The 13,292-nt window shown below is 40.7% G+C and overlaps 2 protein-coding genes across 4 annotated transcripts in view; one reads left to right on the top strand and one right to left on the bottom strand.

The window, feature by feature from the left end:
* Positions 1-11,971, top strand: part of WDR64 (WD repeat domain 64) — an 82,924-nt gene extending 70,953 nt beyond the window's left edge. The window contains 5 exon segments of the mRNA XM_066993182.1: positions 1,817-1,959; positions 2,528-2,600; positions 2,781-2,814; positions 3,596-3,719; positions 11,839-11,971. Of these exon segments, the coding sequence (XP_066849283.1) occupies positions 1,817-1,959; positions 2,528-2,600; positions 2,781-2,814; positions 3,596-3,690 (345 nt within the window). The 3' untranslated portion in view covers positions 3,691-3,719; positions 11,839-11,971.
* Positions 5,131-10,259, bottom strand: LOC106049170 (uncharacterized). 3 transcript variants are annotated; one of them, XM_048079946.2, is made up of 3 exons: positions 9,391-10,259; positions 9,215-9,292; positions 5,131-6,787 (listed from the first exon to the last, which is right to left on the bottom strand). In XM_048079946.2, the coding sequence occupies exons 1-3, from the start codon at positions 9,455-9,457 to the stop codon at positions 5,925-5,927; spliced, it is 1,008 nt and encodes a 335-aa protein (XP_047935903.2). In that variant the 5' UTR covers positions 9,458-10,259; the 3' UTR covers positions 5,131-5,924. The 3 variants fall into 3 exon arrangements, with proteins under 3 accessions (XP_047935903.2, XP_066850078.1, XP_047935902.2); XM_066993977.1 differs by having other exon boundaries at positions 5,131-6,924; positions 9,215-9,310; positions 9,391-10,244; XM_048079945.2 differs by having other exon boundaries at positions 5,131-6,924; positions 9,391-10,244.
* Positions 11,972-13,292: the final 1,321 nt, after the last annotated feature.

Genomic DNA, 13,292 nt, shown 5'->3' with positions numbered 1-13,292 from the left:
GGGTCCCCTCTACACATCATGCAACTGATGCTACATGGAGCAAGTGGGTTGCACTGATTACTCAGCGGGCTCGAATAGGAAACCCCAGTTGCCCAGGAATCTTGGAGGTGATTATGGACTGGCCAGAAGGCAAATACTTTGGGATATCATCAGAGGAGGAGGTGGTTCGTGCTGAAGAAGCCCCACTGTACAACAAACTACCGGAAAATGAGAAGAAATATGCCTTGTTCACTGACGGGTCCTGTCGTATTGTGGGAAAGCATCGGAGATGGAAAGCTGCTGTATGGAGTCCTACACGACGAGTTGCAGAAGCTGCTGAGGGAGAAGGTGAATCGAGTCAGTTTGCAGAAGTGAAAGCCATTCAGCTGGCTTTAGATATTGCTGAACGAGAAAAGTGGCCAGTTCTCTATCTCTATACTGATTCATGGATGGTAGCAAATGCCCTGTGGGGGGGGGTTACAGCAATGGAAGCAGAACAACTGGCAGCGCAGGGGCAAGCCCATCTGGGCTGCGGCATTGTGGCAAGATATTGCTGCCCGGGTAGAGAACCTGGTTGTAAAGGTACGCCATGTAGATGCTCATGTGCCCAAGAATTGGGCTACTGAAGAACATCAAAACAACCAGCAGGTGGATCAGGCTGCTAAGATTGAAGTGGCTCAGGTGGACCTGGACTGGCAACATAAAGGTGAATTATTTATAGCCCGATGGGCCCATGACACCTCAGGCCATCAAGGTAGAGATGCAACATACAGATGGGCTCGTGATCGAGGGGTGGACCTGACCATGGACACTATAGCACAGGTTATTCATGACTGTGAAACATGTGCTGCAATCAAGCAAGCCAAACGGTCAAAACCTCTTTGGTATGGAGGACGATGGCTGAAATATAAATATGGAGAGGCCTGGCAGATTGATTACATCACACTCCCTCAAACCCGCAACGGCAAGCGCCACGTACTTACAATGGTGGAAGCAACCACGGGATGGCTGGAAACATATCCTGTGCCCCATGCCACCGCCCGGAACACTATCCTGGGCCTTGAAAAGCAAGTCCTATGGCGACATGGCACCCCAGAGAGAATTGAGTCAGACAACGGGACTCATTTCCGAAACAACCTTATAGACACTTGGGCCAAAGAACATGGTATTGAGTGGGTGTATCACATCCCCTATCATGCACCAGCCTCTGGAAAAGTTGAACGATACAATGGACTGTTGAAGACTACACTGAAAGCAATGGGTGCTGGGACATTCAAAAATTGGGATACACATTTGGCAAAGGCCACCTGGTTAGTCAATACCAGGGGATCTGCCAACCGAGCTGGACCTGCCCAATCAAACCTGTTACGCACTGTAGAAGGGGATAAAGTTCCTGTAGTGCACGTAAGAAACATGCTGGGTAAAACAGTCTGGGCTACTCCTGCCTCAGGAAAAGGCAAACCCATTCGTGGAATTGCTTTTGCTCAGGGACCTGGATGCACTTGGTGGGTAATGCAAAAGAATGGGGAGGTCCGGTGTGTACCTCAAGGGGATTTGATACTGGGTGAGAATAGCCCATGAGTTGAATTGTAGTATGTTAATTATTATATAATACTGTATGTCATCACTACCATGATTGCTATATATGATAGATGAAAATGGTGATTAATTAGAATGTATTGGAAAGAGTATAACCTGAGCATGACATAAATGGTATGGAATAAGGGGTGGATATCTGTCCTGGTTCCGGTTAGGACAGAGTTAATTTTTCCTCATAGTAGCTGGTAGGGTGCTATGTTTTGGATTAGGATGAGAAGAGTGCTGATAACATGCTGATGTTTTAATTGTTGCAGAGCAGTGTTTACACCAGGCCAAGGACTTTTCAGCTTCTCGCTCTGTCCTGCCAGCGAGCAGGCTGGGGGTGCAGCAGGAGCTGGGAGGGGACAGACCCAGGACAGCTGACCCAAACTGGCCAAAGGGGTATTCCATACCATCTGACGTCATGCTAAACAATATATAGGGGTGGCTGGCCGGGGTGGGGGGCTGGCTGCTCGGGGATAGGCTGGGCATCGGTCAGCGGGTGGTGAGCAATTGCGTTGTGCATCACTTGTTTTCTTACACATTATTATTATTATTAATACTATTATCATTATCACTATTATTATTATTATTGTTATTATTATATTCCTGTCTTAATAAACTGTCTTTATCTCAACTCACCGGCTTCACTTTCCCGTTTCTCTCCCCCATCCCAGAGAGGGAGGGGGGAGGGTGAGCGAACGGCTGTGTGGTGTTTAGCTGCCAGCCGGGTTAAACCACAACATTGTGCCTTTTCTATAGCAGAAGGATCTCTTCCTAGTTTAGAAATGTTCAAAACTTGTGCATAAAACACAATCTCTCTACATAGTAATTGCATTCCTTTCTTCAGATAACATGAATGTTACTATGCTGTTCAATAACTAAAGTAATATGCAACAGCATTTCTTTATTACCTTTTGTCTTGAGCTAGTAATGCACTGACTTTGGTTTCACTTGATCACATCCACAGACAACCTTTGGAAATTTTTGAGTCAGGAAACAGAGAAGCTGGTGCAGTATTTTGGTCTCTTCCCATATATGAGGTAAGCACAAGTGTTTTCTTTTCCACCTTTTGCAGTGACATTAATGCAGCAGAAGCCATTAGCACTAGTAAATGGTTACAATCACATACTTGGACATTTTATTTTTAAATGCTTCTCAATTTAATTTTCTCACATGGTTTGCATTACTACCAACTCAACTCCCTTCTCCATTTGAGGAAGCTTGGGAAGCCAATTGAAGAGAGCATGCAGCACAGTGAGTAGTCCAGACATTTATTTTTCTTGTTCAACTTCATGTCATTAACTTCTTTCAGAATCTTTATTTTAGTCAGCCCAAAAACTACTGATTCTTATCTGCACAAAGCTTTGGCTACTTTAATACTGTTTTATGGGTAATATTAATTAGATTTATTATAAGCTGTCTAACAAGGCTTCCTCGGTTGTTCCTTATATGGAGAGAGCCCAGAACTTCCACAGCTCCATCAATCTCACCTATTGTAGGATGGAAAGAATCACCTTGTGCAGAGGTGCTGATTTCTCTCTATAGAGGGAACCTAGAGAACTAGCTTGGTTAAGACTCCTAACATTTAAACGTCTGGTTAGGTGGGGTGAATAGAGTATTCAAATATATATGACAATGTTTGCAAAAGCAGCTTTACATAGTATCTCATCCATACTAACCCAATGAAAATGAACTCAGGAGCTGATGCATAGTGTTCAAATAGCTTGCACATATGCTACTTTTTTCTGACCATTAATGTGCCTTGGAAATCTATGTTTTATTTTCTTCAATAAGAAGATAAAATTCAGAGGGTCTTGTGACTTGGCAAGTTAGGAGCAATTAAACTGAAGCCAATGGCACTGCAGTAGATTTACAGTAAAATGACATCAGACTTTTTGTGAGCTACATGTACAACAAATATGTATATAGATATATAATTTTATTTTTTGCCTGTACTGCTACAAAATACTATAAAATGACCTATTTACAAGAACATATTCATTAGCTCTTGAAATTACGCAATTTATTTTTAAAGGTCTTCAGTGGAACAAAGCTGAGATGTCCAGTCTATCTAGACGGACGGTGGAGACAGAGCTCAGTGGAGAACAAGATCAAGACAAACAAACATAATGTCCATCTTAAGACAAGTGGATTAGCAGGTTCCTTATTTTTTTTTTTCTGTTATTTTCTATTATATCCATTTCATTATTAAAGAACATACAGAAATCAAATCTGCCCCAGTCCTTCATGCAGGGAAAAAAATTCTAATAATGCCAGTGTATGACTATTAACACGATACTCACAGAAAAGTCCATCTCAATCTACTTCTTGATGGTTGATAACAATGAAATGCAACTTCTTATGATTAACTGCTTTAAAGATTAAGGGCCATATATCTGCAAAAATACTTGTGTTGCTAGCCATACAGACGTCTCTGAAGAATAAAAAATATCTGGGATGGAACTAATTTTCTTCATAGCAGCCCATATGATTACTGTGTTTTAGATTTGTGACTAAAAGAGCATGTTAACAGCTCAACAACAGGTGTAGCTATTGCTGAGCATTGCCTGCACTGTGTCAAGGTGTTTTCCCCACCCCCAGTGAGTAGGATGTGGGTGCACAAGAAGTTGGGAATGACCACAGCTGGGACAGCTGACATAAGCTGACCAGAGATATTCAATACCATATAACGTCCTACTCAGCGATAAAAGGTTGGGAAAAGGAGGAGGAAGATGAGATGGTTATGGTTACAGTGTTCATCTGCCCAAGTAACCATGATGTGTGCTGAGGCCCTGCTTCCCAGGAATGGGATAAACATCAGCCTGCTGATGGGAAATAGTAAATTAAGTCCTTATTTTGCTTGCTTGCACATGCAGCTTTGTTTCACCTATTAGACTGCCTTTATCTCAACCCACACATTTTCTTGCTTTTGCTCTTCCACTTCTCTTCCCCATCCCACTTGAGGAAATGAGCAAGCAACATCATGAGTACTTAGCCATTAGCTTATAAAAGCTAACACCGCTACAATTCCAAGTCCTATTTGCCTTTGAAAGACAGCCACATCAGCTCTCTTCCAGCTATTGAAAATTGCTTCATCTTCAGAGATTAATAGAAATTAACAGATTCAGAGAGCTGCATACCCATTTCTTTATATGCTCTTAAAAATGCATCATTTTATAATTATGTAAGGTTTTCCCTTTGGCATTTTCCCTATTTCTAGTTGAAACTTAAGTATTTAACTCTGGTTGTAAGATGCAGATATCCCTCTTCTTTCTAGTTTATTAAATACTTCTTCACAGAATCACTGAATGGTTGAGGTTGGAAGGGACCTCCAGAGATCATCTAGTCCAAACCCCCTGCTCAAGCAGGGTCACCATTCTTCCTTGGTTCTTCCTCAGAACTGACTACTTACTACATTTCTTCTTAGGCTCTTAATGTTTGAATTTTTTTCAGTCTTGCTAGCTGCTCCCTTTGGTTTCCTTATTAATTTCCTGTGTTATCCAAGAGCTGATTTTCACTTGTGTCTATTCATGTCTCCATATTCTCCATCGTGCAGAACAGTCCCTCCATAATGTAATATTATTTCCTGTAACAATTAAAAATTTAATCCTATGCTGAATGAAGTCAATGGACCATCGTTCAGGAGGGAACCATGCAGTAAAGAAAACTGTCTAAAATGCATGACGTGTACATGTTGTCTTTAGCAGCCTTCCATCCAATTACTACTACCTTATTGCTGTGCTATTTAAATCGTGACAAAACCACAGCACTATATAGTAATGCTCTTTTTTTTTGTCATAATTCATTACATAAAACCTGAAGTAGTTCAGACTGTATGTCACTGCACAGCATTAGTTTACTTGTTGAGTTCCAACTCCTAATGCTTTAAAGACACCAAACGGAAATTAGTCCTGGCCCCAAACATTTTAAACAATGGTATTATTTAGTTGTTGTTTTAAGTGTTGCAAGAAAAGCAAAGACACCCCATTTCTTTTAACAGATAATCTACTAAGACACTGAACTACAAGGAATTATTTAGAAGAATAGTTGTTTATTGTATCCTAGAGGAGAGAGGACACTGCTGGGAAGAAGCTAAGAACAGAAAAGCATATAAGACAAGTGATACTTCCAAAGATACCCTTCAGGCAGTCTTTTCAATGCTGGATCTAGTACAAAGCTGTTTGTTAACTGATTTGTTGGGTATTATCTGTGAATTTTCTCTGGTAATGTCTGTCTTTGGAGGCTAGTGTCTCTCCTCCAGCATCCAGAATTATATTGCAGGTTTAAGAGTTACAGGTGTATGAGTTGTTTTGTTGTTCCAGATCATTACTATAGTATGGAAAGGTATCTTAAGAGAGCCTCTTTCAGCATGGCAGAAACTCATGGTTGGACTGGCTGCAGTAATTAGTTTTCCAAAATTTCATTACAGCTCTTGCTAATGCTTTACAGAATCTGAGGCGCTCTTCAGGTGCCCTAACCCACTGGGGTAGCTCAATCTGAATGGCATCAACGGCACCAGAATCACGGGAGCCAAAAGTCTTTGTTATGTATCCACCACTATAATAGCTCCCATTATTGGGGCTAGGATTGGATGGAGAAGGCACACAAACATAACTGTTATTTTGTTCTTCAATATATTTGCCCAAACTTCTGTTCCCTGCAAGCAGAGTCTCAAAAGACACACTAACTAGCTGATTGGCCAGATATCTAATGGAGGAACATGACGCAGAAAAGACACCTGAGTTAAGGGAAGTTTTTGAAAGTGTATAGCCTAGTTCTATCCACTGTTCAGGATGTGCTTGTCCATGGATATCTAGAATCAGGCCCCTTGCCATCTGTGATTTCGCAGTGGTCAAAAATCCCATATAATCCTCCCAGGCCTGTTCTGCTTGGGGAATTCCAAAGGAGGTTTCTTCCTTTTCCCTGTTAGCATCCATCTTGAACCTCTGTAGGTGGTTTATAACGATATGTGGGAAGAAGCCATCAGTAATCTTGTTGATTTCTTCAGCAAGAACCTGAGCCACTTCTATGGTATACCTGTCTTGGTTGGTAGACACTTTGCACTTCTTATAGTCTTGAATGCTTCCAGGAGGACAGTCATGAGAGAAAATACAAGAAGATGTCTCTGCATCCCAACAGCCAGCCTCTTGATCAGGGATGTCTTCAGGTTCCATTGACCCACCATGTGGGACAGAGAGGATCACGTTCATGTTGCCCACTTGATATTCTGTGCAATGATTATGACCAAATATAACTTCTCTGCTGCCAGTGCGTTTCAATAGCAAAGATAAAATGGAAAGGAGGAACAGATGCATGATTTTTATTTGCTGCTGGAAGACTTGGCAATAAGGAATATGGCAGTACCTACATAAAAGCAAAAGACAGATTTTAGATTTTTTTTTTACAGCTGGAAGCACATGAGTGTTCAAATGCTGCTGGAATAATTAGTTACTGGTTAACCTATTTTAATTTAACTCCAAGTAGCGCAAAGAAGAAAAGCACTTACAAGAGAAACAACAACGAACAAAGCACTTAGTGTGGCTAGACATAACTGAGAGGATTCTCACAGAATAACAGGACAAAGGAAATGGTAGGTTACTAGTCTGCCTTCATTCCCCAAGAAAGCATGAGGATTGATTATTTGTTCATCTTATCTGATCCCAGTGAATTGTCAGATCTCAGCAAAATATTTAAAGTAGACATTTTCCCACCTAACCTTTCCTTTTTCATCTCTGAAATTTGGAGAAAATTCTACTGAAATTTGATAGAACATCTGTATCTCATTGACCTGAGTGACATGTCTTTCCATTATCCACACGCTTACAAAAACTAGAGATAATTTTAGCTCAGACCATCACTGGGTTTATCTAAAATAAACAGACTGAAAAATTGAGTGCTGCCAAGCTCTATCTCTAGCTGCTCTTCAGGCTGAGTTAATTTGATAGCATCATAGATAGATATCAGTGAGTGCATTATGGAGTGACTCTCTCCTCTTTGGTTTTCAAGTTTCCTTTCTCTTCAACACAGCTAAGATATTTTTAAGCCCTCACTGATTGACATTTTTTGGAAAGCTGTAATTCAGCAAGATGCTAACGGTGCTTACTGGTTTGAAGGTATTACATCCCTAAGAAAATCAATTGAGTGTAACTGTGTTGGACGGCTGTGAAATGAATGAGTGAAGTCAGTGAAGAGCAGAATAAGAAAGGATACTTTTACTTCCATGAATTAAACATAAGCTTCACGTAACACAGTCCAGGTGAAGAATATGTGTGTATTAAATGGGTGCACTAACAGATGAGGCAGGCTGTGCTGTTGTCTGTATTGCCTTTACCATTACATCACCTGTAGAAACGCAGAGGCGTAGAGGGGCAGCTAAGTAAGAGAGCTGAAGATTTGCAATAATCTGTCCACCAAGCCTGGCTGGAGCGCATGTATTACAGCAGCCAGCAATACTGAAAAGGGAAGCACTAAGGTTCCCATAACTTTCATTTCCCCAAGCAGTCTGCACCCACTGACCTGTCTAGGGCTTCCTTCCACTACTGTGTGATGCATTTGTCTTCACATCTGAAGGAGCAGTAACTAGCAAAGGAGGCATCCTACACCCTACCCTTTTCATGCTGCCATAAAGACACAGCAGAGTATCTCTACTCCCTGCTGTAACTTCTGCACAGTCTCCTACAACCCATGCAGCTCCCATCGGTATGGATGTGCCCTCCCACCAGCTTTTCACACTTCAGAAAAGCAGAGAGCAATTTCACCCAGATGACACAGCAAAATGTTCTTTCCCCACTATGAAGTCAGCTGTCAGCATCCTTGCTGACTTTTTAGAAACAACCTCCTCTGCCTACTGGTCTGGTACACATTGAGGTGCCTGTGCATGAAAAGCAACTGTCTTCTTTCTAGGATGAAAGTCCATGAACAGTCCATGAGCTAGAATCTGATCCCTGGGAAGTTAATCTTGAGCTTTCCTTCAGAGCACAATCAAAAGCTCACATAGTTATGTGGGTTTTTTGTTTGTTGTTTTTTTTTTCCTCTTATAAAGGATCTTCAGCCCTTTTACCTGAGCTTTCAGCTTAAAACAAGCTTTTATCCTCCATTGTTTATGGTTACCTAGGTTTCCCTGAGACACAGACCCTCACCAGTTAGTTCACTGTTTGCATTACCAGAAATGCAGAGAAAATATTTTCAAGCATTACTCAAAATCCCTTTTATCCAGGGAACAGACTATAGATAAAATACAGCACAAGTCACCCATGTAAATCTAGGAGTAGCTTACCTCAGGTACAGTGGGCCCCAGCAACAAGTTAAATAAATCAACAGCAACAACTCACAGGTGCTGCTCACCTGCCTTAGGATTCAGCTTTCCTTTGCCTCAGGCTCTCAGCTTAAATATGATGACACAACTGTTCATTTCCCACTACCGGCCCAAAAATTTGTTGTCACTTGCAGCAGTTCACTTGTCTTTTTACATTTTCTTGTTAATGATTGAATCAGACTGTTAACACCATTAGATCCCGTTTTAAAAATATCTGGAGACACAGCTTTATTTGGTTCCCAAATGGGAAGAAAGTCACCCAGGCACAGTTCATGCTCTGGGCAAGCTTGGAGAGTGAGGAGGAAGTTAGAAAATTTAGGAGGAAGCTAGAAAATTTACCTGTTTGTCGTCTTCTCCATAAGGGGGAGGTTCGTGTAAATAAGAAATAATTAAACTCTGAAGTAGGCTTCAAGATACCTGTTTATTGTAGGTAAACTTACATTATTGTGAGGTTTAAAAAATCCTCAATATTTTAAACTGGCAGTAATCACTGTAGAATTACTTTGAAGATTTACCTACAAAGAAAGGGAGAGAGAGCTGTTCCTGACTCCGTGCCTTCAAAAGTGAAACTGAACTGACCATTGCACTTGTCTCACTTGGGGCTCTCTGTCCAAGCAGGTCCCTAGAGGTCAGGCTGAGTTATGCAGCTATGTGGCACAGAGACTTCATCTGCACCTGTATTTATCATTTCACATCTCAGAACTACAAAAGGCAAATATATATATATACACACACACTAGCATATTACAAGCTTAGCATTTTTTGTTCTCTATAATGACGTGCCTTTTTAGAGATCAACAAAAACCTGCCACAAGCACCACAGCCACACCAAAGGTAAGCTCAGAATAATTAATGTGATCAATACAGATAGAAGTATGTGATTCTTTCACAAACTCTTTTCTTGCCACCACTTATATCTTTACTTCCTCCTAAAAGGAGACCAGAAGGTAAAGCGTAACTAGTCACACTGCCATTATTCCACTTGGAATCTGTTCAGGCCAATGCTTCCACCATAAAAAAAAATCTGGTATCTGGATATGAGAATGACACTCTCTTAATTCAGGTTATGTATCAGTTGATTAGTAAGCAGGCAAAAGGACTGCTGCTTACTGAATCACCCATGCTGCATCTAAGAACACCTGAGTTTCCCTTAGAGGTCTACAAGGCTGTTCTCTACTGGGCACAGTTTGATTTAATCACAGGTTGCAGCTTCAGATAGAAAGTACCACCGGAGGGAAAAATGTACTGATGTAACAGGCAAGTTGGGGCAGGAGGAAAGTAGTTCTGTTAGCAACAGAGTTAATGAAGCCTCACTTCCTGGCCCCCTCCCTCAATTGTCCTAATTTCCAAATGAGGGAGATCATTAGCTTTTCCTTCAGTGGGGGAAAGGTAGACAAAAACCTACTTCCAAAAAGATTTTCCAGGTCTAGGTGTATCCCCTGCCTGCATGTCAACCTCATGAATAGAGGAGACCAGAGAGTGCCCCAAGCTCACCCCCCTTCTGCAGCTTTCATGCAAAGGAAACCCTGTACTGATTGGGATTTGTAAATGACGAACCTTACGTGTCTGCATTATCAGGGCAGCAGGACCCTAGAGCACTCTATGGCATGGACCAAACGTTAAGCTATGTGGACCAATTGTTAAGTTCTGCATGCTTAACATTTCCCTCCTCTACACCTTTTCATGAAATGGGTATTTCTACTTCTAGCCCTTTGTCAGATTACATGAAAATAAATCCATGGGCTCAATGTTTATTGCAAATACACATTCAGGCAAGTGGCATGAGCATGTATGTCTTCTTTCTTTAGAAGATCAGGCTAAAAAAAAAACAAGTCCCAAATGCATTAACTTTTAAGAAACAAGTGGAGACTAAATTAGAAAAGAGTGTGTTCCCCTCAATGCCTCTGCCCCCTTGGGTGCACTGACTTTTCATTTTGCATCACACTATGTTAGAAGCCATTGTAGAGTCACCGGGATGGCTGGAGACCTTGTATTTTATGGTAGGGAGCACAGGTGGGGGAGCCAAGAGAGGAGCCTCCTACCCGCTCCAACCCTTTGGCCATTATTAATTTGGAAAGAGGGATTGTAAATGAAATTCCAGAAAGAGAGTGATCAGTCCTGGGGGAAGAAAAGAGTAAAATATGAGTTGGGCAAGAATTTTGTGGTCCTGGCTTTCTTCAGCAAAAGTTCCTTGGCTCCAGTGTTTCTGACTCCAAGGCTCACCTTATGACTATTTTTAATGTAATCTACAGAAAATAGACAAAAGTAGATTAAATCAAATTACACATAGCATTTTAAATGATGTGGATATATTGTATTGCCTACTCTGATTATTGTTCTTCTCATGAGCAGAACAGTTTAAGGAAAAAGAAAAAAAAAAAAGACATGTCAGAACTGATATAAGAACATATTTTTAAGAGAAGCAATCAAGAATCCAAATTGCAATTGAATTTAAAAGTACTGGAGCATGCTAGATATAGACAGAATCATGGGGTGAAAAAAGAAGAAAAAAAAAGTAAAGAGGAATTCAATCAGTATTTTCAGCTTTAAAACATCTTATGGCCAACATATTTCTATGCATTTCTTAATGCACGCACGATATACTTGAGTTTTAATTCAGATGTATTGAATTTAAGCCTTGATGTCCACTGTCTGGAAACATTGCTTTTTCGCCCTGGTGACTAAGTCACAGTCAGTATTGCGAAAGAGCTCTACAGACTTCAAAATGGCAAGCAGTAAAGCAAATTTACCTGGTAGGTATCCGTTTAGACATATTTCTCACTGCAAATTTTATTTTAATTTAAGTAAGCATACCTTTAGGTTAAACTAACAAGAAAAAAAGAGGGAAAGGAAAAGGAATAGGAAAAGAACTGTTATTATCTATTTCAGACTTAAAACTGGTCAGTTGTGATCACTTTACTCCAGACATTGTATTTCTCACTTCCACCTTGAAATTATTGCAGTGGAACTGCAGCACTAACATCTCAGGATGGCTTGTGGTCTACTTTACGTGACTGGCCCTGGCCCTGACATGGGAAATGTAATGGCGAGCTCTGGCCAGCCCACTGGAGTGAGAGCAGGATCTCATCAGGACACATCAGACACATCACACAAAGGTGAGTCCATCTGATAGTTCCCACCTGTACAGGAAACAGATTAAAACAAGAATGCCCTTCCAGGTACTTTAAAGCGACTTTATGCTACTGTGTTTATACTATTTACTGTATTTATGCAATATTTACTATTTATGGTATTTATGCTGTCCCATGAGGCCTGGGAATAGAAATACAGAAATAATTCATTTCCTGTTTGTAATTACAAGTGGACCAGACAGTCAAATTCTGTGAAATTTCAGGCAAAGTACTGCATTTAAGTCCTCTTCATCCCTATCACTATTTTCCTTTGTACCAAGACGATATCATGATTTTTCAAACCCCTTCCACATGCAGACATGTCCTCTAGCCAGGATTTAATCACCAACCTCAGAGACCTCTACTAAGGGCAGCTTAATGAAGTAATTAAACATAATGCTTAAAAAAAAAAAAAAAAAAAAAAAAAAAACAGAAAATCAATTAAAAAAAAAAAAGGCTATTCCAATGCAATGCTACTTTCTAGAGTGCTGGCAAGACTTGCGGTCGAGTTATCTCATTGCACACAGCTGGAAATATGCACACACTCCTGTATTTGTTTCCATTTTATGAGAGCTAACTCAACAAATGAAGGTTTTCGTAAGAGTGCAGAGAAAATTTGCATAATTCAGTATTGTGTGCATAGCCTTTCTTTGGTTCTAATCTTCTCCCCCTTCTTTACTGTTTCTAGACTGCACTTGCTCTCATTAGCAAAGATATGAAGACATATTTCCTGAAGATTGGAAAAATCATGAATAAAATCAATCTGAGACTGTTTTAGGTTCCAGCACGTGTGTTGCCAGTAGGGAGAATTTAAGGCTGGCACTGTAGAGTGCCTTGTTGTCCTAGTCTGTGGCATGTGCAGACCACATGTTGGCTATCAAACTACAGTTGACTGCATTTAATGTGTCGAATAGGCAGACTGAGATACTGCAGCTGAACTGTAGCAGATGCTTAAACAGGAAGTCAATCCCATGCATGAGATGTCCCAAAACATTAACTTGATCTCCGAAATAAAAACGTTTCTTTCACGCCCTTTTTTATTTGTGTAGTTTGACTATCCTTGTAAAATTCCTCTGTGAATCACTTCAAATTTCAGTATGGGATATGGATGTTCCAGGCTTTGTTTTTAATGAAAGCAGTTACAGTAGTAGGCATATACAGATTTAAATTTCTAACTTTAAGCACTGATCCTTGCAGTAACCCCAGGGTTTTGGTGCAGTAACATCTGTCCCTGGCCCCTCCCCTTGTAGTCAGTGACCTGCTTCCACTCTCTCCCCCCCTTCACT

This window comes from Anser cygnoides, chromosome 3 (genome assembly GCF_040182565.1).
Source record: "Anser cygnoides isolate HZ-2024a breed goose chromosome 3, Taihu_goose_T2T_genome, whole genome shotgun sequence".
NCBI lineage: Eukaryota > Metazoa > Chordata > Aves > Anseriformes > Anatidae > Anser > Anser cygnoides.
The sequence above is the reverse complement of the archived record's forward strand: the minus strand, read 5'-3'. Positions and strand labels throughout refer to the sequence as shown.

Bases quoted from the DNA above. Each gene is read 5' to 3' on its own strand.
- LOC106049170 (XM_066993977.1), bottom strand. From the start codon at position 9,234: ATGGAGAAGACGACAAACAG. The intron at 6,925-9,214 runs GTAAATTTTCTA...GCTTTTATGTAG, and splicing joins ATGGAGAAGACGACAAACAG to GTACTGCCATATTCCTTATT.